This window comes from Ictalurus punctatus, chromosome 19 (assembly GCF_001660625.3).
Source record: "Ictalurus punctatus breed USDA103 chromosome 19, Coco_2.0, whole genome shotgun sequence".
Lineage (NCBI taxonomy): Eukaryota > Metazoa > Chordata > Actinopteri > Siluriformes > Ictaluridae > Ictalurus > Ictalurus punctatus.
In genome coordinates this window covers 16,817,037-16,843,632 of record NC_030434.2, presented here as the reverse complement: position 1 = coordinate 16,843,632, position 26,596 = coordinate 16,817,037, and the positions used below count along the sequence as shown (strand labels likewise).

The 26,596-nt window shown below is 38.5% G+C and overlaps 2 protein-coding genes across 2 annotated transcripts; one reads left to right on the top strand and one right to left on the bottom strand.

The window, feature by feature from the left end:
* Positions 1–4,372: 4,372 nt before the first annotated feature.
* On the bottom strand, positions 4,373–12,696 carry phyh (phytanoyl-CoA 2-hydroxylase). Its single transcript, XM_017494777.3, has 9 exons — positions 12,537–12,696; positions 11,427–11,482; positions 11,213–11,323; positions 7,935–8,103; positions 7,760–7,841; positions 7,484–7,665; positions 6,400–6,549; positions 5,411–5,545; positions 4,373–5,285 (listed from the first exon to the last, which is right to left on the bottom strand). Exons 1-9 carry the CDS (start codon positions 12,603–12,605, stop codon positions 5,232–5,234), a joined length of 1,008 nt encoding a protein of 335 aa, XP_017350266.1. The 5' UTR covers positions 12,606–12,696; the 3' UTR covers positions 4,373–5,231.
* A 7,776-nt stretch (positions 12,697–20,472) lies between these two features.
* On the top strand, positions 20,473–22,851 carry LOC108279818 (uncharacterized). Its single transcript, XM_017494310.2, has 4 exons — positions 20,473–20,668; positions 21,691–21,772; positions 22,025–22,319; positions 22,405–22,851. The coding sequence occupies exons 1-4, from the start codon at positions 20,488–20,490 to the stop codon at positions 22,723–22,725; spliced, it is 879 nt and encodes a 292-aa protein (XP_017349799.2). The 5' UTR covers positions 20,473–20,487; the 3' UTR covers positions 22,726–22,851.
* Positions 22,852–26,596: the final 3,745 nt, after the last annotated feature.

The window sequence follows — 26,596 nt, the reverse complement described above, 5'->3', positions numbered from 1 at the left end:
CAGCACATTTCTTACAGTTCTGTCACAAACATTGACTCCTGTTTCCACCCAGGTGTTTTGGTGTGCATTTTCTATTTTCAAGGCATATTGCTTTGAGTTTTCTATCCTGACGTTTTGAAGTGTTCCTTGGTCTACCCACATGTTTTCTTTTTATAACATTCCATTTGATTTATATTTGCACCAAATTTTAGACACAGCTGACTGTGAACAACCAACATCTTTTATTGTCAGATTTCCTTCTTGAAGGAGTTTTATAATCCTTTCCAGTATTTAAATTCACAACACTCTTGTTGGGGCCATGTTCCCTTTCAGAACAACATACTTATACTTTATATTTATATTTTAGAATTTTATATATATATTTTATATAATTATATATATATATATACACACACACACAGTATCTCACAAAAGTGAGTACACCCCTCACATTTTTGTAAATATTTGATTATATCTTTTCATGTGACGACACTGAAGAAATGACACTTTGCTACAATGTAAAGTAGTGAATGTACAGCTTGTGTAACAGTGTAAATTTGCTGTCCCCTCAAAATAACTCAACACACAGCCATTAATATCTAAACCGCTGGCAACAAAAGTGAGTACACCCCTAAGTGAAAATGTCCAAATTGGGCCCAATTAGACATTTTCCCTCCCCGGTGTCCTGTGACTTGTTAGTGTTACATTTCTCAGGTGTGAATGGGGAGCAGGTGGGTTAAATTTGGTGTCATCGCTCTCACACTCCCTCATATTGGTCACTGGAAGTTCAACATGGCACCTCATGGCAAAGAACTCTCTGAGGATCTGAAAAAAAGAATTGTTGCTCTACATAAAGACAGCCTAGGCTATAAGAAGATTGCCAAGACCCTGACATTGAGCTGCAGCACGGTGGCCAAGACTATACAGCGGTTTAACAGGACAGGTTCCACTCAGAACAGGCCTCGCCATGGTCGGCCAAAGAAGTTGAGTGCACGTGCTCAGCGTTATATCCAGAGGTTGTCTTTGGGAAATAGCCGTATGAGTGCTGCCAGCATTGCTGCAGAGGTTGAAGGGGTGAGGGGTCAGCCTGTCAGTGCTCAGACCATACGCCGCACACTTCATCAAATTGGTCTGCATGGCTGTCGTCCCAGAAGGAAGCGTCTTCTAAAGATGATGCTCCCTTTAAGCATGGTTGAGGGAACCATGAATGCCAACCTATACTGTGACATACTGGAGCAGAGCATGATCAGTATGAAGTATTCCAGCATGATAATGACCCAAACACACCTCCAAGATGACTACTGCCTTGCTAATAAAGCTGAGGGTGAAGGTGGTGGATTGGCCAAGCATGTCTCCAGACCTAAACCCTATTGAGCATCTGTGGGGCATCCTCAAACGGAAGGTGGAGGAGCACAAGGTCTCTAACATCCACCAGCTCCGTGATGTCGTCGTGGAGGAGTGGAAGAGGACTCCAGTGGCATCCTGTGCAGCTCTGGTGAACTCCATGCCCAAGAGGGTTAAGGCGGTGCTGGAAAATAATGGTGACCACACAAAATATTGACACTTTGGGCCCAATTTGGACATTTTCACTTAGGGGTGTACTCACTTTTGTTGCCAGAGGTTTAGATATTAATGGCTGTGTGTTGAGTTATTTTGAGGGGACAGCAAATTTACACTGTTACACAAGCTGTACATTCACTACTTTACATTGTAGCAAAGTGTCATTTCTTCAGTGTTGTCACATGAAAAGATATAATCAAATAATTACAAAAATGTGAGGGGTGTACTCACTTTTGTGAGATACTGTATATATATGGGCGGCTGGGGCTGTTGACTTTTTTGACATATTTGGAGAAACAAACATTTGATCATCTTTGAAACTATTAATGAAGTGACTATTAGTAAGGTTGATATACTTCAACAAAACCACAAGGAACGTTAGCTTTTTCAATCATTTATTCAACAGAAATATCAATAGATGTGATCTTCCTCTGTGGAAAAAGTAAGTACACTCTTGGCCTTAGAAGTTAGGCCCTTTAGCAGAAATAACTTCTTATAGGTGTTTTGCATAATTGTCCACCAGTCTCTGACATTGGCTTGCTGCAATTTTTGACCACTCTTCCATGCAATATTCTTTCAGATGTTTGAGGGTTTTCTTGCATGTACTGCCCGTTTCAAATCCCTCACATCATCAAACATAATCTGCGTTTTGACTAGGCCATTCCCTAACTTTCCATTTCTTCTTTTTGAGCCATTCCTTGGTGGATTTGCTAGTGTGCTTAGGATAATTATCCTGCAGAAAGGTCCACTTTCGGTTTAACTTCAACTTTTGGACAGATGGCCTCATGTTATCTTCAAGCACTCTTTGATATAATGCAGAATTCATAGTTGAATCAATGAATGCAAACTGTCCAGTCCCTGAGGCAGCGAAGCAACTCCAAACCATAACATTTCCACCACCGTGCTTCACACTTGGTATGAGGTGCTTCTCCTTAAAAGCTTCTTTGGTCTGCGCCAAACATGTCTGCTTTTTATTTGTCTGTCCTAAGCACATTATTCCAAAAGGCCTGGTCTTTTATGCCTGCCTATATGCTCATTGGCAAACTGTAGTCTTGCAAAGGCTTTTTCCTGGCACGTCTCCCATTGAAGGTTAAATTTGTGCAATCTCTTTCTGATTGTAGAAGCATGCACTACAGTTGCAAGACTTACAGATCCTGTGATTAATATTTGGGGTTCTTGGACTTTTTTCATCAGACTGTCTGCTCTTGCTAGGACAGTCAGTCCTGGTCAAACTGGCAGTCGTGGAATGATGTGTTTCAAATAATTTGGAGATCTTTTTAAATCCCTTGCCAGACTCATAGACATCCCCAACCATTTTTTCAGAAGGCCTTACAGAACTCTTTAGATCTTGGCATGTTGACACCACACACCTCAATAGCAAAGGGAACACCAAACACTAGATATGAGAGGGGTATAAATAAGACAAGTTCCACCTGCACTCCCTAAGCAGGTTCTAATCACTGACACACAGTCTGTGCACCTGATTCTAATCATATGGATTTGAAGGTGTGATAAATGTATAGGTGTACTTACTTTTTCTGTTAATTTAAATTGTGAAAATTACCACAAAATGTTAATTTTATGTGTCATTTGAGAGAGTGTATCACCTTTATTAGTGTTTCATAGAGGATAAAACGTTCATTTGTCCAAATATGTTAATAAATAAAATTTCCATGGGGTGTACTTATTTTTTCACATTACTGTACAATATAACCTTTTTAGACAAATAAGAGTTAGATAACATCCATAAGTACTGCATTCCTTGCATTTGGACTTCTTCAGAACCTGCTGTCTTTCTGTATGTTCTTTTGCAACCTTATGTTCTTATTAGTGTGGCTGATGAATGGTTTCCTCTGCATTTCTCTCCCTCTGTAACCATGCTCCTTGATCATGTTTCGACTAGTTTGTGTTCTAGCTGTATCTGGTCTTTCTTATTGATGTCTTAAGCAATCCTTGCTGCTGTTTCTTGCCGTTTTTTCTTGATTTTACTCAATTACCCTGTCCAGTCTGCTGGTGGTTTTTCTGCCTGTACATGGTCTTTGAATTTTTTACCAGTTTTGCTGATCTAGCCAATAGGGTGTCCTTCTTTGTGCAAATTGATTATGCTGGACCTTTTCTCAAAATGTATCTCCCCCTTCCTAGCCGTTTTTAAAAATTACCTTTAACCAGCTGGTCCCAAGACAAATTATAGTGGGTGTATGTAGTCAGTTACCTTCAATTTCAGACATGTTCCCTTAGCAGGGTAACCGCATGGGGTAGATCATGACATGACAACCAGAAAAGGATTACATGTCCAAATACTTTTTGTCTCCTTATGACTAGTATATCTTTTATTTTTTACATTTCTAAACATAATATTCTATTTTTGGGATGTGTTTTGCTTGAAAAGTGTGCTGTTGGAAACTCTCTATTCCCTCAGATATGTATAAGTATGTTTAGGTTATAGTTTAATTTCTGTCTCATGAACTTTACAAAATCTGTCTGATGTGCACGTGCCAGTTTAACATGTCACCATAGGTACTTCCTCTTTTCTGTAAGCAAACTACACCATATATGTTCAACAACTGCTGTACATTCTTGTATTGCCTAAGATGTTTTTCATGTATGTGGCCAGACAGTTCAACTGCCATATTATTTCCACACAGCAGTACGCCTATGCATGGCTATTTGTACCTATAAAAGCCTCTGTTATTCTATGAATAAATCAGACATCTCTTTGAACTGCTCTGGTTGCCAGTGTGTTCATTTAGACTCTCTGGCGCTGTATACACTCAGTGATAACCCACATGTGCTAGTTTTTCTTTAGAGTAAATGAAGCAGAGGCAAGAAAGGCTGACGGAGGAAAAGTGAAGATAAAGCTGTTATTTGCTTTATCCTTACAGTAACTTTATTTAAAATAAATGCCATTTGGTTTGACATGTTTTCTAATGCAGTGAAATTCATACATTTGTAAGTGTAGCTTAAATGTCCAAATATTTTCGGGGCCATTGTATATAATTAAAATTTTAATAAATTCTTATTCAAATACTTCAGTCAACTTCCAAGCTCCATATTAATGTTTCATTTAAATGAACACAATAATTGTATAATACATTACACTATAAACTTTATAATTTAATTACAAAGCATTTAAAACACTTTAAAAATGTAAATATATATATATATATATATATATATATATATATATATATATACATATATTCATGGTTAAATTTTCTAATTTGCTTACTCCGAGCATAACTATGTGAAGCTAAAATTAGCAGCATTTCTCAACCGGCCCATGCTTTCGGTTTAAACTTGCACAATGTACTTAAACAGAAACCATTTTGTCTATGGCAAACAGATTACATTCAGCTTAGAGTTGACTGTCTGATTAAAGAAGGCACAAAATTCTCTTTACCATTAAAAGCTCTCAGACGTACTTTAAGCTCTCTGTTGAACATCAGGCCTTTTTTCTACATGTTAGAAAATATATTCAAATACAATTACAGATATTTAGTGTACCTTTGAAATTTGAACCCTATGTAGTTTTGTGCCTATTTCCTACACTATTACTCCAGCATTTAAATAACTTTATTGTTTAAATCATTGCTTCCTAGACAGCATCATTACACATTGTTTAATACCATCAGTTATTGTTCTGGGTGCGTGTTTCTGCTGTGATTTACAGACACTGGAGCAGGAAATAAGGATCACAGTGATGTTCTGTCTCCTTGGACCAAGCGTCCCCTAAGTGCCCAGGAGTCCTGCAAGCACAAAATATCACAAGGTGAGATGACACCCATGATACATCAATAAAGCAATAAACACTATACTACACCTGGGTGTGCCACACACTCAGGCTATGCTCAGTGTGGCCCAGGAAACCAACCTGAAAGGAAACAGTGATATCACTCCCAATTCTTTTGCGAGCAAGCTCTTCCACCTCCTTACTGATGTTCTCCTGGGTTGTTCCTTTCACATCAACGTAGTGACAATCAGCACTGGCATAATGACAGGAGATGGCCTAAATCATATACATACACACACACACACACACACACGTTTCATTGATTACATATAAAACGGAGTGAACTGGCTCAGTTTGTAGTGAAGTGTACCAGTGTATAGACCCAGTTTACCACAAACAAAATGAAAATTGATATTCCTCTCAAACATCCATTATATTAAAGAAACAGGCTTGACAACTTTGCCTTACTGAGTGAAATGTTTCTGCTAAAAGTGAAGTAGATAGGACTTTAGTGCCGTCATGTATTCATGAGCATCACTGTACAAATAAATCTGACTGGTCTCATCTCCACAAACAGTATCAGCTGAGGAAACAAATTTCATCACACACTCAAATGTGTCTTCTTTAATGTTTCTAGCAACAACAACAACAAAAAAGACATTTTTCATTTGATTATGAAAGATTACTTAAAATACCTTTTAAAAAAAAACCTTTAAACTGACTGTCCCTCAGCGGTGGAATGAACTCAATAACTCAACAACAACAAAAAAGTACTTACACCTGCTCTTACACTGTACACTTTGCTCTTCTAGCACTCAAATAAAAATACTGTATGGTAGCACTACTTGTATAGTATTGTTCTCTGCTTGATATATTGCTTTGCTCATATTTCCTCATTTGTAAGTCACTTTGGACTTACTTTACCCCTGTTTTAATGAAACTGAAGACAACTGAGCAGCTTATGAGCTCCAATAAGCATTGGACTGCACCACAGATAATAGATATGATAGAAATGTTCCAGTAAGTACATTTGACATTTTGCTGTAGCACACTGGATATGAAATGGGAAATAAACTAAAATAAAAGTGGACAATGCAGAATATCAGATTCAATCCAAGAACCGTCTTTACCTTTCGAAAGCCCTGTGTTCGGTTCATTCCTGAGCCGTGGATAAGCAAAGGATGAAAAAACACGGTGTCTCCTGTTCCCATTTCCAAGTGCACTCTGGGATGGCTGGGGTTGTAGTTTTGAATGCCATGGTACATCTTGTTAACACCTCCCTGAGTAGAGAGCAAAGAAAGGAGCTTTATGTGTTCAGAGGGAACATCATTCACACACACTCCGAGACAAACGAGTGATCAACCACTTAATATTTAAAGCTACACTATGTACACTTTTGGAATTTTGGCTTCTTTGGTACAAAAAAGCTGTTTGAGCTACCTGTGGAAGAACACATAGTAATGTGGGTTGTATTGCCAAGGTGTAACTGTACCCCCAATATTCTCTCTATTTTTACTAAAGCTGGGTGCACTGTGCGATTTTTAATAGTCCTTTGTTGACTTGTTGCTTGTCAGACTGTACGAACACAATCCCGGCTGTAAGCCAGGTCACACTGTAGGATCTCATTTGTCATTAATGTCAAACTGTATGCCAGTAAAGACGTGAAAAACGGACGCACGCAAGCAGACTCATACGGAGGAGGAGCAGCCACACTACAGGACTGTGCCTCAGATCTTCTGACACTGACAGAATTTAATTGGAGGAAAAATTTGATCGCAACGGCCGTTAATTGGCTGTCGCAGAACACGTCAAATTAGCAATCAAATACTACAGATTTTGGCCTAGGATTATATTATCTTTTAGGAGTCTCAAAATTTGTCTCAGACGACCAAATCGTGGCCAAAATCGTACAGTGTGAGCTTGGCTTAAGATTAACGTATTGCAGATCTTGACTTCGTTTGAATGCACTTGTCTCCATTACTGCAGGCCAATAGGAGCCCTATGAGGTAGACATGTGACTGTGTCATGCCATTAATTTACATTGTAATGGAAAGTAAGTGATTAGCCTGTTTTTTTTTTATAGGTTGAAGACAATTAATTTGCAAAAACTAAGCAGCATTTTACTGCTCATGTAGGAAGTTATATAACAAGTACTTAATTATTCAGCTACTCGTGCTTACCACTGCCCTTCCAAAGTTTGTCCCTTTTCCTCACCTCCCACTCTGGGTAGTTGTGCTCCTGCAGGGTGCCCTTGTGAGTGCCAGGCAACACTACCAGGCAGCCATTCTGGCGGCTTACTTTCTCCATTGCTGTCCAAGCACACACAATGCGATCAGCTGGCCGGAATGGGAAGTAGTGCAGGTCCTGGTGCATGGGGTGGCGAGAGGTCTTCTTTCCTGAGACACAGCATGTAAAGCTCTGCACTATTGCTCGGAGATTACATCTTAATCAAAAGATTGATGCACAAGTTAGTATGTGTGTATATGTTACCTGTATCAGGGGGTTTGTTGATGAGCATGGTGTGCATAGCCATGATGTTGGGGCCCGTGAAACACTCAACATATTTTAGAATCTGTTACAAGTACAAGCCAAATTTGTTACAATGCCTAAAGCTTTGTTTGCCTTAACCTACTGGATGTGCAAATGTTATAGTGTTTGTGTGGACCTGAGGCAGAGTGCAATAGCGGAACAGCTCTGGGTCCTCCTGGAAGTCCTGAAGTTTAGTCACAGCCTTCTCCCCCTGCACGAACTCAGACTTCGCGATGGACACGTCTCTCATAACCAGCAAGCCAGGAATGTTCACGTCTCCTTTACAAATACACTCAAACTCTTTCCTGCAGGTGCACACACACACATTGAGTCATGAAATATAGTTGTTTTACAGGTCAGGCATCACATTTATAAACATGGCATTTTGCATAAAATGAGCATTTCCATGCACACATTAGGATTTACAAAGTAAAATCGAGAAAAAAATGTAAAATCTCTACAGGTACTGAAAACGTACATCACTGCATCCATGTAGAAACAAAGGAACCTTGCTTCTGTTAAGTGAAACTATTATCACTTAATCTGTGTGCAAATGGTCTGTGATGCACAATTAGCTGACTCTTGTAGTTTGTGAAATGGTCTGAATCAACATTCCCTAACTTTATCTAATTGTCTAATTATCTAACTTTATCTAACTACAGTGTATACACATTATGAAAACTTTCGCTTTCCCCCTTCCCTTATACATTCCACCAGCTTTCTTATAGATACAATGATAATCAAGACCTTATTTATATACATTCAAGATTATTAATAAACAAAAAACAGGTATGTTAAGAACCTTTTTATGGGTGGGTCAGCTATTTTCACTCTGGAATACAAGCCCAGTTTTGTAAGTGAGAGTTTGTGAGACTCCAGAGTTTGTAATCTGATAAACAACTATTCTTCTGCCACCTTGTGTTCACCATAAAGGTTACAAAATTAAAGGTAATCTTGGTCAGACTTTTCCTGTCATGAAAATTTCCATTACAGTGCTGCTTGAAAGTTTTCTATATTTATGCATAAATATCACCAAAAACATCGTCAGATTTCTAAGTTCTACAGTTAGATAAAGAGAACTCAATTAAACAAATGAGACAAAAATATTATACTTGGTCATTTATTTATTGAAAATTATCCAATATTACATATCTGTGAGTGGCAAAAGTATGTGAACCTTTGCTTTCAGTATCTGGTGTGACCCTCAATAACTGCAATTAAATATTTCCTGTAACTGTTGATCAGTCCTGCACATCGGCTTGGAGGAATTTTAGCCCGTTCCTCAGTACAGAACAGCTTCAACTCTGGGATGTTGGCGAGTTTCCTCACATGAGCTGTTTGCTACAGGTCTTTCCACAACATTTCTATTGGATTAAGGTCAGGACTTTGACTTGGCCATTCCAAAACATTGACTTTATTCTTCTTTAACCATTCCCTGTTAGAATGACTTGTGTGCTTTGGCTCATTTTATTTATCATGGACAGATATCCTGACATTCTCCTTTAGAAATCGCTGGTATAATTCAGAATTCATTGTTCCATCAATGATGGCAAGCGGTCCTGGCTGAGATGCAGCAAAACAGGCCCAAACTATGATACTACCACCACCACCACCACCATGTTTCACAGATAGGATAAGGTTCTTATGCTGGAATGCAGTGTTTTCCTTTCTCCAAACATAACCCTTCTTATTTAAACCAAAAAGGTTTGGTCTCATCCGTCCACAAAACATTTTTCCATTAGCCTTCTGGCTTGTCCACATGATTTAGGGCAGCAATGTTTTTTTGGAGAGCAGTCAGTTTCTCCATGCAACCCTGCCATGGACACACCACTGCTGTTCTGATTACATAGTAACTCTGGATGGCCTTTATGTTTCATCATGTGCAGCAGTAAAAGACCTTGGTGTGATTATTGACTCCAGTCTTTCATTTTACGCCTATGTAGATAATATTACTAGGATAGCCTTCTTTCATCTCAAAAATATAGCTAAGATAAGAAATATAATGTCACTACCCGATGCAGAAAATTTAGTTCATGCTTTCATCACCTCTAGGTTGGATTATTGTAATTCCTTACTGTCTGAATGTTCCAGTAGGAATATAAACAAGCTACAGTTGTCCAGAATGCAGCAACAAGAGTCCTTACTAGAACCAGAAGATATGACCACATCACCCCTATATTATCCACACTGCATTGACTCCCAGTAAAATTTCACATTGATTATAAAATACTACTATTGGCCTATAAAGCACTAAATGGTCGTGCGCCACAGAAACTGAGCGAACTTTTGGTCTTTTATGATCCGCCACACATACTTTGATCAAAAGGTGCAGGCTATTTGTTGGTACCTTGAATAATGAAGGCTACAGCAGGGGGATCAGTTTTCTCTTACAAAGCCCCACATTTACAGAACAGCCTTCCAATTAGTGTTCGGGACTCAGACACAGTCTCAGTGTTTAAGTCCAGGCTGAAGACATACTTGTTTAATCAAGCTTTATGTCAATTTTTGTTCTTAGGTAAAGGAGCAGATCTACAGGACTCATAGGCATAGAGTGTTGTGGTGAACTGGTATGTTTGGATGCTGTGACCTTTGTGACCTTACAGACTATTATACTTGCTCTTGGAGTGATCTTTGTTGTTTGACCACCAATGGTCTTGAATTTCCTCCATTTGTCTGTCTGACTGTGGATTGGTGATGTCCAAACTCTAAAGAGATGATTTTGTAACCTTTTCCAGCTTGATGAGCATCAACAACTCCTTTTCTGAGGGCCTCAAAAATCTCCTTTGGAAGAAGATCGGACTTTGATAGAACCCTGTTCTTTAAATAAAACAGGGTGCTCACTCACACCTGATTGTCATCCCATTAATTGAAAACACCTGACTCTAATTTCACCTTTACATTAACTGCTAATTCTAGAGGTTCACATACTTTTGATTACTTACAGATATGTAATATTGGATCATTTTCCTAAATAAATAAATGACCAAGTACTTTTTTTTTTTTTTTTTGTCTAATTTGTTTCATTTGATTCTCTTTGTCTACTTTTAAATCTGATTATGTTTTAGGTCATATTTATGCAGATATATAGAAAATTCTAAATGGTTCACAAACTTTCATGCACCACTGTGTGTCAGATGATCACAATCCTGACACAATCACCCCACTTAGTAAGGCCTGAGATACTACACTTCAGTTGGCTGACACACAGCCTGTCACAAACACTTCTCTGCAAAACCCAAGCATTTCTAAGTAATGTAAGTTACAATACTGCGAACAATGTGTTTCAGAACTGGTATATCCTGTTCCTGCTGACCCCAGTGGAACACGTTACCAACCTTAATTAAGAAAGAGCTGACACTACAAAGAGTAGCTTGAGTAATCATATGTAGTGTGCTTGTGGAGTGACACTCTTGCCTAAATCTATTGATGTCCTCCTCAGAAACCAGGTTTTTGATCAAAATGAAGCCATTTTCTTCATAAGCAAGTCTTTGTTCTGGAGACAGCACGTCTGTATCAAAGGTGTACCTACAGCCAAAATAACACAGTGGATGTGAATGATCATCACAAAGGAGAAAAAACAGCTTATGTTTTATGACATGATATTCGTCACAACAAGAGAGGTACTTACTGTAGTGCTTCAGGGTGGTGATGTGACAGGTTTTGTGCAGATGTAAAGGATGTGCGCTTTATTACAAGTATTTAAGGAAAATCAATGTCTACTCATAACAGAAGGGAAAATGGAAATATCACTCACAGACAAGACCTCTACCACCATTTCTCCTGCCCATATCTGGTGATCAGCTCAATAGGTCATCTGGGATAGTCATGGATTTGGTTGAGAAAATCCTAAATATGACTTATGTCAATTCTCCATGCCTTGCTCATGTGCTTTCTAAGTTAAATGTTATTCGAAGTTAATGTTATTCACTTAAGTCTATTTAAAGATTTACCAACATCTAGTTTTTGCTTCTGCCAATTCAAACAACAAAACAATACAAAATTAGCCTTTTAATATTAAAAGTTCAATCTAACAGCCTCTGTGAAATAAGTCAGTTTGATTAAAACATTTGGAAGTTTAATTAATCAATAACCTAATATTCAATCATGTAAACAATAAAATAACTCAGAATTTTACTAGTTTTTAATCTAGGCTCAAATAATCAAGTATTCAAGTACACAAGGTCCCCATATCCCTGAACTGTCCCAGAATATTAGTTAGATGTCCCATTTTTTCTGTTTAGATTTTAACATCCTGAAGCGTTAGAAAACATTTAAAACATTATTTTAAGTAATTTAAGTGCGTCACGTTACAATTAGGTGTATTTCTGACAGACTGAGAGTATTAAAATGACCGTTAGCCAAATGCATTCTCTGTTTTATGCCCCTACTCTTGGGGAAACCTGGTTCTGTTCCACTTATTCTGACCAATATGGGAGTTTAAGTAACACGGGTACATTTTTTTTTCTCAAAATACTTGCATAAGAGCAAAAAATAAAGGACGGAATTTATGTTCTAAGAAAAACCCTGTCTATTTAGACGAAATTGCTATAATGCCAAAGGCTACAGTTATACGGTAAAATGCACTTTCTGGACTTTTCTTGCATAACCGGCCTCTCCAAGCCTCGAGCTCTGGTGCGTATCTGTCCCCGGACAACACGCATGGACCCTGTGCGAGTTTTCCGCCCCGTTGCCTGAAGAAGCCCCGCGTAAACACATTAGCCGAAGCATAAAAGGATACTACGGCAACACCAGAACGGTCCAGGTGGTTCAGGACAACTTTCAGTCTGTCCGCCGCACGTAGAGCCATGTTATTCAGAAAAAAATGATAGTTTCCTGCTAACGTTTTCTCTACAACGACTAGCTTGTGGCTAATGTTCGCACCGCTAACTGCTTATGTAACTGGGACAAAGTACACAACAGGGGCATTGACATTGACGAGCAGTATCACACAATCAACCCACTTATTTATTGGTGTTTTTAATAAATATAAATGTGTACATTCATTAGAAGACGCATTTGTAGCATTTCTTATTACAATCATTTTGGCTGCCACTGTTACCTTCAGCAGCACGAATATAAAACCATCTCATTATGAATTCAATACAAAGTTTTGTCACTGTTGTTCCATCACTGGTGTGACTTATATAATGTAATGACAGTGCATCCGGAAAGTATTCACAGCGCTTCACTTTTTCCACATTTTGTTATGTTACAGCCTTACTCCAATATGGATTAAATTAATTATTTTCCTCAAAATTCTACAAACAATACCCCATAGTGACAACGTGAAAGAAGTTTGTTTGAAATCTTTGCAAATTTATTAAAAAATAAAAAACAAAAAAACCACATGTACATAAGTATTCACAGCCGTTGCTCAATACTTTGTTGAAGAACCTTTGGCACCAATTACAGCCTCAAGTCTTTGAGTATGATGCTACAAGCTTGGGCAATCCATGGCCAAGTCATGTTCTGAAATTATCTCAATAGAAATGTTGTAGAAGTACCTGAAACAAGCGTGTGTGTAACATGTGTGGAAACCCACCAACATCCCATAGCTGAAGGTGTTCTGAGGAATGGGCTAAAATCTCCAAGCCAATGCGCAGGACTGATCAAGCATTACCAGAAACAATTAGTTGCATTTATTGCTGCACAAGCGGGTCACACCGTACTGAAAGCAAAGGTTCACATACTTTTGCCACTCACAGATATGTAATATTAGATCATTTTCAATAAATAAGTATAATATTTTTTGTCTCATTTGTTTAAATGGGTTCTCTTTATCTACTTGTAGGTCCTGGGTGAAAATCTAATGATGTTCTAGGTCATATTTATGCAGAAAAATAGAAAATTCTAAAGGGTTCATAAACTTTCAATCACCACTGTAGATGTTAGATAGATAGATAGAATTTATTTCGATACATTAATGGAGTTCATAAACTATACATTATAAATATTATACATTTAAAATCTCATATCAAAAATTGAGTGGTTAGATTTAGAGTGAGTACTAGAGGTCATAATTATTGCTACATTTTCAGTCTTAGGACATACAATGAAATTACATTTGAATTGAGTCAGATTATGGTGGACAACTCCACAATTACTTCAGTACTTTCTTTTTGTTTTGTTTCCTGGCACAGATGAGACATTACAAATACTGGAAATTTATTCCGGGTAATATGCGACATCTGATAAAATGCAATCCAAGCATGCGTCTCTTATCATGTGCTTGAAAGTGTTTGAACCCTGTGTAGTTGTCCAGCCTTTACAGAGACAGGATAGGAGTTCAATTAAGTCATTATTGGATCGTCTACATGAAGTTAAATCATTGATGTCGCTATATTTCTTAAATTTAAATGAAAGCAAAACTGAAATTATCTACTTTGGGGCTCCTGACCCCCAATTTTTTTCTGATTTGGGCAATTTGGCCCACTTTTGTAAACAAGTGGTAAAGACTCATGGTGTACAGTTTGATGACTCTCTAAAATTTGATAAACATTAATTCTGTGGTCAAATCCTGTTTCTTTTATCTGAGACAAATAGCAAAGGTTAAACCATTTTTGTCATCTAGTAATTTTGAGAAGATTATTCATGCTTTCATCTCTGTTAGACTGGATTATTGTAATTCTCTGTATGTGGGTGTGAGCCAATCACTGTTAAACTGTGTTCAATTTCTCTTACTGGAACTTTTTGTCTTGGTAATTTTGTTGGTTAGTTCAGCTTACTCTCCGAGTTGTTGTCACATTGTGGACAACTTTTGGTTATTGTGGGGAACACTGCTGTCTCATTTTTAAAAAAAAAATTTATGGAGACTTTGGGTGTGTGTGTGTTTGGGGAATTGTGAGAGTAAACAAAACATGCCAATGCTTTGAAGGATGTGAACTGGAACGGAGTAATGTTAGTCAATTGTAAATCTGTTTCAATGGATTCAAACCTAACATGGTGAACAAATTATATTATAGAATTCAGGCAATTTTACTGGGGTTATCTCATACAGTGTGGCAAGTAATAATCTGGAAAGACCTTTGTAATATCACAGTCTAAAACTGGATTTAAAGAGAAGCAAATCAGTAAATGAATCACATGTAAATGAATCACATGAATATGAATCACATGTAAATGTATCATATGAAAATGAATAAATAAATTAAAATGAAATTGTCTTCAATTGGTCCAGAACACTGCTGCTGCTAGACTTTTAACAGGTACTCATAAGAAGCAGCATGTAACACCTATTTTAGCCTCACTTCACTGGTTGCCAGCTAGTATATAAAGTAAAAAGCATATATACTTTCTAAAAGTATATTTATAAAGCGTTACACAATTTGGCTGCTCCATATTTAGTGCATCTTGTTCATATACATAAACCACAGAGTACTCTATGGTTATCAAGTCAGATGATTTTAGATGTTCCTAGGACCAGATTAAAATTTAGTGGTGATGGGGCATTTGCAGTGGTGGCTCCTAGACATTGGACTTACCGCTACATTTAAGATTAGCATCTTCTATACTATCAATCAATCTCTGAAAGTGAGAGGGGTGGGGGGAGAGAAATAGAAAATTGGATAAAGAACTGGTCAGAGGTGTGGAGAGGAGTAATAAGTTTGTCTGTGATGCAGTTAGGTGTGAGGATGAGGTCGAGCTGTTTGCCGGCTTTGTGGGTTGCTGGTGAGGCAAACTGCTTGAGGTCAAACGTGGGGAGGAGTGCAAGAAAATCAGCTCAGCTTGTCTAGGTGAATGTTGAAGTCAACGATGACTTCAACATGATCAAATGATCATTCTGTCATCCGGGATTATGGACAGTAGTATGTCAAACTCTTCGTTGAACTTCCCCAGTTGACCTGGCGGACGATAAACAACAAGAAAGTGCATCTTGGCAGGGTCAGTAACTCTAACTGCATGCAATTCAAAGTGTAGGTGCAAGGGGGAGAAAGACGTAAATTTTCATGTTTTGGAGAGAAGCAAACCTGTACCACCCCCTCATCTGTTGGGACACGAGGTATGGGATAATTTGAAGTTGGAGGCTAGGGCAGCGGGTGTGGCAGTGTTCTCAGTATTGATCCAGGTTGTTGGATACACAAGTTACAGGAAATTTCTGGACTTGTTACTTCAGACTGAGAGTATTAAGATGACCGTTAGCCAATGTATTCTCTGTTTTATGCCCTTACTCTTGGGGAAATCCTGGTTCTGTTCCAATTATTCTGACCAATATAGGACTTTAATTAACACGGGTACATTGTTTGTTTTTTTTTTAAAAAAATACTTGCATAAGAGCAAAAATAATGGACGGAATTGATGTTCTTTAAAAAAAATATAAATATACACGTGTACATTCATTAGAAGACATAAGTATTGATAATATCGGTGTGATATGGTCGTATCTTCTAGTTCTAGTTAGGACTCTAGCAGCTGCATTCTGGACTAACTGGAGCTTATTTATATTCCTACTGGAACATCCAGACAGTATGGCATTACAGTAATCTAATCTAGAGGTGACGAATGCATGAACTAGTATTTCCGCATCATGTAGTGACAATATGTTTCTTATTTTAGAAATATTTTTGAGATGAAAGAAGGCGATCCTAGTAATATTATCTACATGAGCATCAAATGATAGGCTGGAGTCAATAATCACTCCAAGGTCTTTAACTGCTGTACATGATGAAACAGAAAGACCATCCAGAGTAACCATGTGATCAGAAAGATTACTTCTAGCTACACGTGGGCCTAATAAAAGTATTAAGTAAGACAACACTGAACAATAGTATGCATGGCAGGATTGCAAGGAGACAACCACTGCTCTCCAAAAAGAACATTGTTGCTCATCAAGATCACGTGGACAAGCCAGAAAACTGATGGAAAAATGTTCTGTGGATAGATGAGACCAAAATAGAACTTTTTGGTTTAAATGAGAAGCGTTATGTTTGGAGAAACATAGAATGGATGGATGGATGGATGGATGGATAGATAGATAGATAGATAGATAGATAGATAGATAGATAGGAAATACAATATATAAGTCACAACAGTGTCAGAACAACAGTGACAAGCTGTTAAAAAAATTCAAAAATACAAGCAAAAGCATTTATTCACCCAGGCGAACAGTAGCTGGTAAGTGTTTCTTTCTTGTTTTTTTTAGTTGAAACTGGTTTTAGCACCGGATGTCAGATAGAAGCTGTAACTGCGCTTGCTTGTTGCTACGAGCTGTTTACACGTCACTACATTAGAGCTAATTCCGATATTCATATTCAGTCGGGAGTTGCTCGTTCACGTGATTACACTTTGTTTTGCTAATTAAAGAGGCGTACCCAGCTGTGAAGCACCCCACCACAGTATTTAAGGTAGTAATATGACTGTTTTTGAAGTAATTCAACTCTCAGTTTTACTACAGTACTGCTATGCAACACTGACTGCTGAGTCACACATGACGCAGGTAATTCATACACGCTTAATCTCTGTCATAGATATTTTTCAATTCATTCAAATAAATGTAATCTTATTACACTACTTTATCTCTGTGTCTGATTTATATCGGGCAAAATTCCAGATCTAACAACCTAACTAATGGAAATTAACGGTCATTTTAAACTTCTAATCAAAGTTTGCGCCTCTACAATCAATGACAGCTTTAACTTCATAACTGTGGAAAGACCATAGTATAAACGATAATCCATGGCTAGCTGTGCATTAATCTATTTGAACAAGTGGTTCTTTGCAGCCACATAATGCATTAAAATCATTTAATGCACACCTATCCTTAGATTACTCCTTACATATAATCTGGGAGAGACAGCTAATTCTGTATGTAAACAGATATACTTACCAGTCACGACCTCTCCGAGTTGGAGAGTTGCCAGTGAAGTCTTTCCATTGACTCTCCTCCAATTGAGGTTCTTTGCCAGGGAGTTGGCAATCACCCGCTTCAATATGCACCAGGTGCAGTTGCACACATCTGCCCCGTCAATAAGCACCAACCAGTTTACCTGAAACCGATTTTTAAAAAACATTAATATAATCCATCCATCCATCTTCTACTGCTTACTCCTTCTTCAGGGTCGCGGGGGAACCTGGAGCCTATCCCAGGGAGCATGGGGCACAAGGCGGGGTACACCCTGGACAGGGCACAATCACAGACACACTCACACATCCATTCATACACTACGGACACTTTAGGCACGCCAATCAGCCTACCATGCATGTCTTTGGACTGAGGGAGGAAATCGGAGTACATTAATATAATATAAAAATAAATAATTAATAAGCATGTATTGCCTCGTCAACTGTCAGTGCTTCTCACTACTCCCTGCAGTTACCCTGCCCTATGTGTTTTCCATGTTTTCCTCCTCTACCAAAGATTAGATCATAACTGTTCCCTCATGTCAAAGTGGTGTTGAATGTTGTGCTTTGAGTATGAGTGTGTCATTTTGAGAAAAAAATTAATGCTTTCAATAGCTGTGCAATTGTGCAAGCAAGTCTTCAACAAAAAAGAAAAAAAATTCTCACCAGTTTTTGCTTGTAATCTGGGCTCTGTTGTATCCTTTGCTCCATACTACGCAGTTGAGGAAAGTCTTGCAGGGGCAGTAAACCTTCCTCAATATTTAAAGACTGCACCTGGACCTCCTGTAGTTGAAGCAATCTCAGTAGTTTGTTGGTCCAGCACCATCACTAATTTAGTCGGCACCTCCCTCAGCATGGCTATGATAAAGAAGTAAACAATATTTAAAAGAAGAATACAGTCACATGGCGTATCATCCATCAGCTGCCAGTTCTGTATCATCTCTGTGAACAAGCCGTGTGCTGCTGGTAAAGTGGTGGTGGGAACAGGGGTGAAAGTGGCATTTGGGGTGACTGTGGGGAAGTTAACAGTGGGGGCAGGTTTAAGAATTTGTTTGGGTGGTGTGGCACACATCCTCTGAGTCGAACAAACAATGCTCCTGACCTCCGGGGGGCCATTCCGGACACTCCTCCTAATAAAAAATGAAATTGATCAAAACTAAATGTACACTTCAAAAATATTGACTATATTGCCAAATTCTACAACGGTTCATGAAAATACAACTTTAAATACGGCCTCAAAGCATCAAGGAATAGTAAGAGTGATGTGCTCAAAAAATATCAGTATGTTTTACACCTTGGTGATCTTTGCACAGACATTTCCACATCTGACTGGAGGTCTGACCAGGTCCTGCCCTCTTTGGCCTTCCTCCTGCCCTCGTTATAGCTGTCTGTAAAATACAGTTGCATTTAAACATTGAGTGATCCTGAAGGGATTGAATAATGAGAGAAATGTTTGTATGTTGCTAGACTAAAGCTAAGAATTGCACAAACACCATAAGAAATCCAGTTTTGAGCTGAACAATGGTGTGCGTCATACCTGACACCTAGTCGAACACTATACAGTTGTTTGTGTGACTGTAAGTCATTCCCTTCAAATGGTATTGAAGTTAGAAACGTGTTTAACAACGTCGTATGTAACTTTAGAGACGGTCACTTAATTTCCGCATATCTGCGAATATCGACCGTCCTGTGTCAAACCAACTTTATGCCAGTTTTCTGCCCGAGGATTAGCGCATAAGCTATCCAAAAAATAAAGACATAAAATGAAAATAAAAAAACCATCAGGATCTACTGCATGAATGAATACACAATTTGGGTACTTTGTCACGTCCTCCTGCATCTTATACACGTCATTAACGTTAGCTAAATTACCTAGCCGGCTAGCTAGCTGCTAGTACACCATCTGATGTTATGTTCTAGTCGTATTTTCTAAAAAAAAAAAAAAAAACAACAACTTCCTGACATTTTAAACATCAAACAATATTGTAGTCTGAAATGACTCAATTAAATTACTTACGTTCTTCAGCTGAAATGATTCCTATTGAAAACGAAGAATGACTGCAGCCTCGAGGATCGTAGCTGATTTAACCGCCAAAACTACACCCCCGGAGGCAGCGGAGCTCCTTAATTCTAGCTGTGGCCTGACTGTGACTTAACGAACTCGGGCCGAAATTAGATACACACAGATACACCGAGTATGGACCTGCCGCAAGTACACCTGCTTTCAGCAGGGATTGGCTCACATAGCAAAAACCATCTGTCGGCCAGAAGTGGTGTGAACAGTCGGCAGGGCTCTGGGCAATTACCTTTTCACCCATTGAGCCTATAGTGGCGCATTTCTACCGGAATCGACCCAAATGTGTTTGCTATCTGGGAAGTGTTTCTTTCTTGATTTTTAGTTGAAACTGGATTTAGCATCGGTTGTCAGATAGAAGCGCTTCCTTGTTGCTACGAGATGTTTACACGTTGCTAGATTAGAGCTAATTCCGATATTCATTGGACTTTGTAACTGCCAATCTGCCGTATACAAGGCAGATTTCATAGCTGCCTTTGCCACCGACTGCAACCTCAGTGTGATGGATCCGACTGAGACCTGGATCAATACTGAGAACACTGCCACACCCGCTGCCCTAGCCTCCAACTTCAACTTCTCTCATACCTCGTGTCCCAACAGACGAGGGGGTGGTACAGGTTTGTTTCTCTCCAAAACATGGAAATTTACGTGTCTTTCTCCCCCTTGCTCCTACACTTCATTTGAATTGCATGCAGTTACAGTTACTGACCCTGCCAAAATGCACTTTCTTGTTTATTGTCCGTGAGGTCGACTGGGGAAGTTCAACGAAGAGTTTGACATGCTACTGTCCGCCATCTCGGATGACGGAACTCCTCTCGTGGTCCTCAGTGACTTCAACATTTACCCAGACCTGCCACATGCAGCTGATTTTCTTGCACTCCTCCCCATGTTTGACCTCAAGCAGTTCGCCTCACCAGCAACCCACAAAGCCGGCAAACAGCTCAACCTCATCCTCACATGTAACTGCATCACACAAAATCTTCTTACTGGTCCTTTCCACACCTCTGACCATTTATTTATCCAGTTTTGTATTTCTCTCCCCCCACCCCCCTCACTTTCTCCACCTTCTATCTCCTTTCGTCGCAATCTTCGCTCCCTTTCCCCCTCACACTCCTCCTCCATTGTCACAACCTCACTTCCCTCTGATAGCCACCTCTCCTCACTGGACTTAATTACCGCAACTGACATGCTATGTTCCACTCTAACATCTTCTCTTGACAGCATCTGCCCCCTAACCTCCAGTCCAGCTCGCACATCACACCCTAGCCCGTACTCTCTTCAAAACCTTTTCTTCTCTTCTCTGCTGCAGTTGACAACTACAGACCTGTTTCCCTCTTCCCTTTTCTTTCCAAAACCCTCGAAGCACACAAGTCATTATACCAAAGAATGGTTAAAGAATAAAATTAGTGTTTTGGAATGGCCAAGTCAAAGTCCTGACATTAATTCAATAAAAAATATTGTGTAAGGAACTGAAGCAAGCAGTTCATGTGAGAAAACCCACCAGCATCCCAGAGTTATTCTGTACAGTTATTTTGTACTTCCAAGCCGATGTACAGGATTGCTCAACAGTTACTGGAAACATTTAGTTGCAGTTATTGCTGCACAAGAGGTCACATGGGTCATATTTATTCAGAAATATAGAAAATTCTAAAGGGCTCACAAACTTTCAATCACTACTCTATATTGCCCAATCATAGCTTTATTAAAGAAAGGGTTGCTGCTAGATAGATATCAAAAGTTGATTTGGTTAGATTTAAAGTGAGTGCTAGAGGTCATAACTTTTGCTACACTTATAGGAAATTACATTGACTCATTACATGACTCCTTACATGTATTGGTTCAGATGTAGGCTGGACAACTCAACAATTACTTCACGACTTTCTTTTATCTTAACATGCAATCATGTGTCATTTATATTGCGAAATCTTTAAGCTTCATATAAGAAAGGGTTGCTGCTGAACGTGGACCACTTCTATTACAGTGTTGCATTATATACAACTCTGTGGAATGAAAACAATGATGTCTGCTGCACTGTCATTCATACTTTTCCTCTCCTCTTTGAGGTAAGAACTGATTTTAAATATTTGTTTCTAATCTTTGCTAATGCTTAGGTATTCATAAATTTGAAGCAGTATAATGAATCCCTTAACATCTCAATTTGATTGATTTAGTTTAAATTATTCAGTAACTGTGGGAGGTTTGAGTTTATTTGGGAGCAAGGAGTCTGAAGTTAATTATAACAACAAAAGTAAGTAAAGTATAATATACTGCATATCACTGGAATATATTGAGATGATATACCTGCATTGTTGTAGCTACAGTTTGGCATCCAAGGATGTCTATGAGGATCTCTGGAATATGAACTTGGACATCGCAAACAAGACTCTCCAGCTCGACTTCTTACAGCAAATGCAAACCAACAACCTGCAAGCTGAGCGCTACGTCAGCTTCACTTTGCAGGACATCAGCTACGTGCAAGGGGTTACCAAAATGCTGAAGATGATGAGAAAGAAGGTCAGAAGACCAACCGACATTAGAGACTTCATGACAAGAAGATACACAAGTTACAAGAAATTTCTGGACTTGTTAAATCAGCAATATTTCTTACAGGTAAGAGCTGAAATATTGCAATACTTGCATTATATACATGATATCTCCATTATTTTAAAATTTCATAACATATTCTTGACTACAGGGTACACCTTTTATCAAACCAACACCAGCCATGAAGAAATATCTAGCAACTTACCGTGAGGTGATGGAGAAAGACCCTATCTACTTTGCTGTGGCTCTCTTGCCCTGTGCCAGACTCTGGGTGTGGCTAGCTAACAATCTGAAGATATCTAAAACCAATGTCTACTTCACATGGAAGGAAGACAATAAGGATGGCCACCCTGAAACGCATTACAAAGCTTTACTGAACAAATATCTAAACACAAAACAAGCAATAAAATATGCCAAAGACCTGTTCCAAAAGCAAATGCAGAATGAGCATGACTTTTTTGCCACTTCTTAAGTTGATCATATTGTAAATTTTGGCAGGCTTATCCTTTTCTTCATTCAACAGGTTGGTTTTTTACTGAAATTATAAATATAAATGTGTTTAACAAACAGTTGAACCCTCACAAAATCAGCCGACATTTTTTTTTTTTTTTAAATTTTTATTAATTGCCCTTGTCATTAATTTTATTGACTTAGATTAGTTCTTGGTTTAAGACATGTATTTCAACACAATCATTTCAAAATGTAATGCTTCTGCAATAAATAAAAAAATGAATATTTTAAAATGCCTCATAGTATGCCTTACTATTGACTAAAACATGTGGAGTTGCGTGGAGTTTCTGTGCTCGCATTGGCTGCATGGGTTTCCTCAGGGTTCTCTGGTTCCTAGGGTTAGAGTGTATGTGTTTACATAGTATGGAATCCAGGTTCCAGCATAAAGTGGCTAATGTCAATGAATGAATGAATGAATGACCCTGCTGAAAAAACCCCCACAGTAGAATCCCTCATAGAATGTGTAATGGTTTTAATGGTTATAATGGGAATTGTATTAGTTTTAATGGTCCCTGTGAGTCTCTATTGGTAATTTGTTGCCTTCTATCGGTGGAATGTTATGTCTTGTGTATACGAGTAAGGACCAATAGAACACATTTGACAATTGGTAATTCTTAACAGCTGATGGTTTGTAATGGTATTTGTAGAGGAAACCATTAGAATTTCTGTGCTGGTTCCTATGATGTTTTTTTTCAGCAGGGGAATGAATGAATGAATGAATGAATGAATGAACAAATGAAGTAACGCAGATGGTGATCTACAAAGTGAATTAATTCAAGCCTTGCAACCCAAGATCATTCGCAGTGTTTACATGTGTCTAGCAGAGGGCGCACTTTTGCGGGGAATTCCGTGGTTAAGGGATGACGTCATTTTGTAATGCCGAAACCCGGAAACGAGTTAGCATTTTAGCCCTTCCATCGTCCGTTGTCAGTGGTTTTTTTTTTATTGGATTTTAGTTAAAAGCCTGAAATAAGGTCTGTGCTGAACAAAAGCGCAAAAATATTTCCACGTTTTATTCTACGACATAAAATACAGCAGTAATACCCGACTCGTGATTTTTTTAGAGGTGAGCAGAGCGAGGCTTCCAAGGAATACTGAAACAGTTCAAGCAAATGTGCCACCTAGTGGTCACTTGCATGTGTTGATCCAAATTAACCGTGACAACGATTCAGACAAGCGTTGACGAATTATAACTTACATGTTGTTTGTGTCAAACAAGGATGAACACATCGTTGTAAGAGCCATTAAAAAATGTGTGTGTGTGTGTTTTTTTTTAATTATTATTGTGGGGCTTTTTTTTCTGTCTGACAACTACATGAGCTTGGTTTTGTAACCTGTAGGCTCCTCACTGTGAATAACTAAAGGTTATTTTGGTCATGAAAAATGAAGATTAATAAATGTTCATATTCTCTCTCGTTCGCATAATAAATAAATAAATAATAAACTGTCTAAATTCTCTCTCGCATATGTAATAACCCACAACATCTGGTCATGTCTTTTTTATTTTTATCAGGAAATTTGGTGGGATTTCACCTCAGATGATTAACAAGGCGTCCTGAGGCGAGAACTGACCATGGATCAGTACAAACACTATTAAATCATTTCAGTTTTGTAAACCTACATAATAAAACTGACCGGAGAACAGTTCAAATTATCTATTAAACACTGATTCATTGTTTTACCTGGAGATCAACACCCCCTAGAGGCGAACCATCAACATTTCGAACCGTATCGAAACACTGGGTATGTTTACATGCACCCATTTTCGTCAATCCGAATGAATTCAATCCGTTTGCAGATCTGTTTATATGTTCCCTAAATATTGCAATTCCGATTTAAATATTCATTTATATATGCATTATATGTATTCGAACAAAGTTTATGCGTAAACGCACAGTGTCTGTCGTCATGCCAACAATATAATAGCGGAGAAAGAAAGCCATGGACATGACACTAAATGACCTAATAGGATTTTTTTTTTTTTGCTTTGTTGACATATATAAACATTTGTCAGTCCCCCCCCCCAAATCTTAATCATTTTAATTTGTTCTACTGACTGACTGAATCCTTCAAACTGCATTTCCTCAAACACTTCTTTGAAGAGATCATTATTACAACCTTTTCTTCCGTCCAGTCTCATGACAATCTTTTTGGTTTTTTTTGTATGTTCAACAAATATTTTGTCTCCTCCATTGACCAGTTCTTTCCACTGGACGCCATATTTTAGACGTAAGACATGAACATACACACCATTGCACTGCGCACGTGCACAAGGTATTTTTGAATCTGATTAAGAAATTAATTGGATTAAAGCGTTTACATGGTCATTTTTTCCCTCTTGATCGGATTAGAAAAGGAATAAACCACCCCTTCTAATCCGGCCGAAATTTCATTAGGATCAATAAAGGTGTTTACATGAAGGTTTTTCAGTCCGATCGAGCCCTAAATCGGATTGCTATCAGATTATATGGTTGCATGTAAATGTAGCCAGTGTGTTGTAATGAAGCCTTGTTTGCTGAAATCACATGACTTGGCCAGTTTGATACATGCTCCAAACCATTGATCCGAAACAAAAGATTCATAAAGAAAGCGCCCATCACTAGATTTTTAAAAGATTTTACATGTATTGAAAAAGGCAGTTGCTAACAAGTTGCTAAATGGGACTACAGACATTGTCAAGGACATTAAACCTAATGCGATGCTGCTAGCATTAGCAGAATACCCAGAGTCAACAAAAACACATTTCTTGTTTACTGTTTATGTTAATGTTACCTTTTATATCCAACAGAGTTAATATGTATTATGGAATTTTTTAAAAACTCAGGTTTGGAAAACTTGCCGGAGCGACTGTGGTGTAGTTCGTTTATAGGTTATAGCTTTTTATTTCTGGCGATTGTATTTAGGCCTCAAACTTCATAAAAGTTGTGTTTATTTGTTAAAATTACCTAGATGGACAAAACGTGTTAGTACTGTAAACTTGTGTTGATCGCAGAGCTTATTTTTTGTGATAAGCCAAAAGCCTATGTGAAAATCTTATTGGGTTTTTGTCAAGGGAACCAGTGTTAGTTAGTTACACACACACACACACACACACACACATATATATATATATATATATATATATATATATATATATATATATATATATATATATATATAGCACTATTCTAGACACTCAAAGCACTTTACATTGTATGGGGTGAAATCTCCTCAACCACCACCAGTGTGTAGCATCCACCTGGATTATACGACTGTAACCATATTGCGCCAGAACACCCAAGACACACCAGCTGCTCGTGGAGAGGAGAGAGTGATGTAGCCAATTCAGAGATGGAGATTATTAGGAGGCCATGATAGAGAAGGGCCAATGGGGGAATTTCGGCAGGACACCGGGTTTAAACCCCTTCTCTTTTACAATAACTATCCTGGGACTTTTAATGACCACAGAGAATCAGGACCTTGGTTTAACGTGTCATCCGAAAGATGGTGCTGATTTTACAGTATAGCTTCCCTGTCACTATACTGGGGCATTAAGCCCCACACAGACCACAGCTTGAATGCCCCCTGCTGGCTTCACTAATACCACTTCCAGCAGCAACCTTAGTTTTCCCCAGAAGGTCTCCCATCCAGGTACGGTCCAGGCTCATCCCTGCTTCAGCTTCAGTGGGAAACCAGGAGTGTGATGCTAACGTCCGGGTTCCGGTACAAAATGACATCATCCCTTCACCGCTCTATATTTCCAGTATTGATTTACTCCGCTCTTCCTGCAGGTGGTGCACTTTATCAATTTAACTAGCGTTAATAATAAAGACGAGCTTTTCCTCTTCCTCCCA

Coding starts and splice junctions, on each gene's coding strand:
- phyh (XM_017494777.3), bottom strand. CDS start 12,605: ATGGCTCTACGTGCGGCGGACAGACTGAAAGTTGTCCTGAACCACCTG. Junction 11,483..12,536: donor ACCGTTCTGGTGTTGCCGTA/GTATCCTTTTAT, acceptor CTTGTAATAAAG/CGCACATCCTTTACATCTGC. Junction 5,286..5,410: donor ATATCACTGTTTCCTTTCAG/GTTGGTTTCCTG, acceptor TTGTGCTTGCAG/GACTCCTGGGCACTTAGGGG.
- LOC108279818 (XM_017494310.2), top strand. CDS start 20,488: ATGCTACTGTCCGCCATCTCGGATGACGGAACTCCTCTCGTGGTCCTC. Junction 20,669..21,690: donor GCTCAACCTCATCCTCACAT/GTAACTGCATCA, acceptor CTTCTATTACAG/TGTTGCATTATATACAACTC. Junction 21,773..22,024: donor CTTTTCCTCTCCTCTTTGAG/GTAAGAACTGAT, acceptor GCATTGTTGTAG/CTACAGTTTGGCATCCAAGG.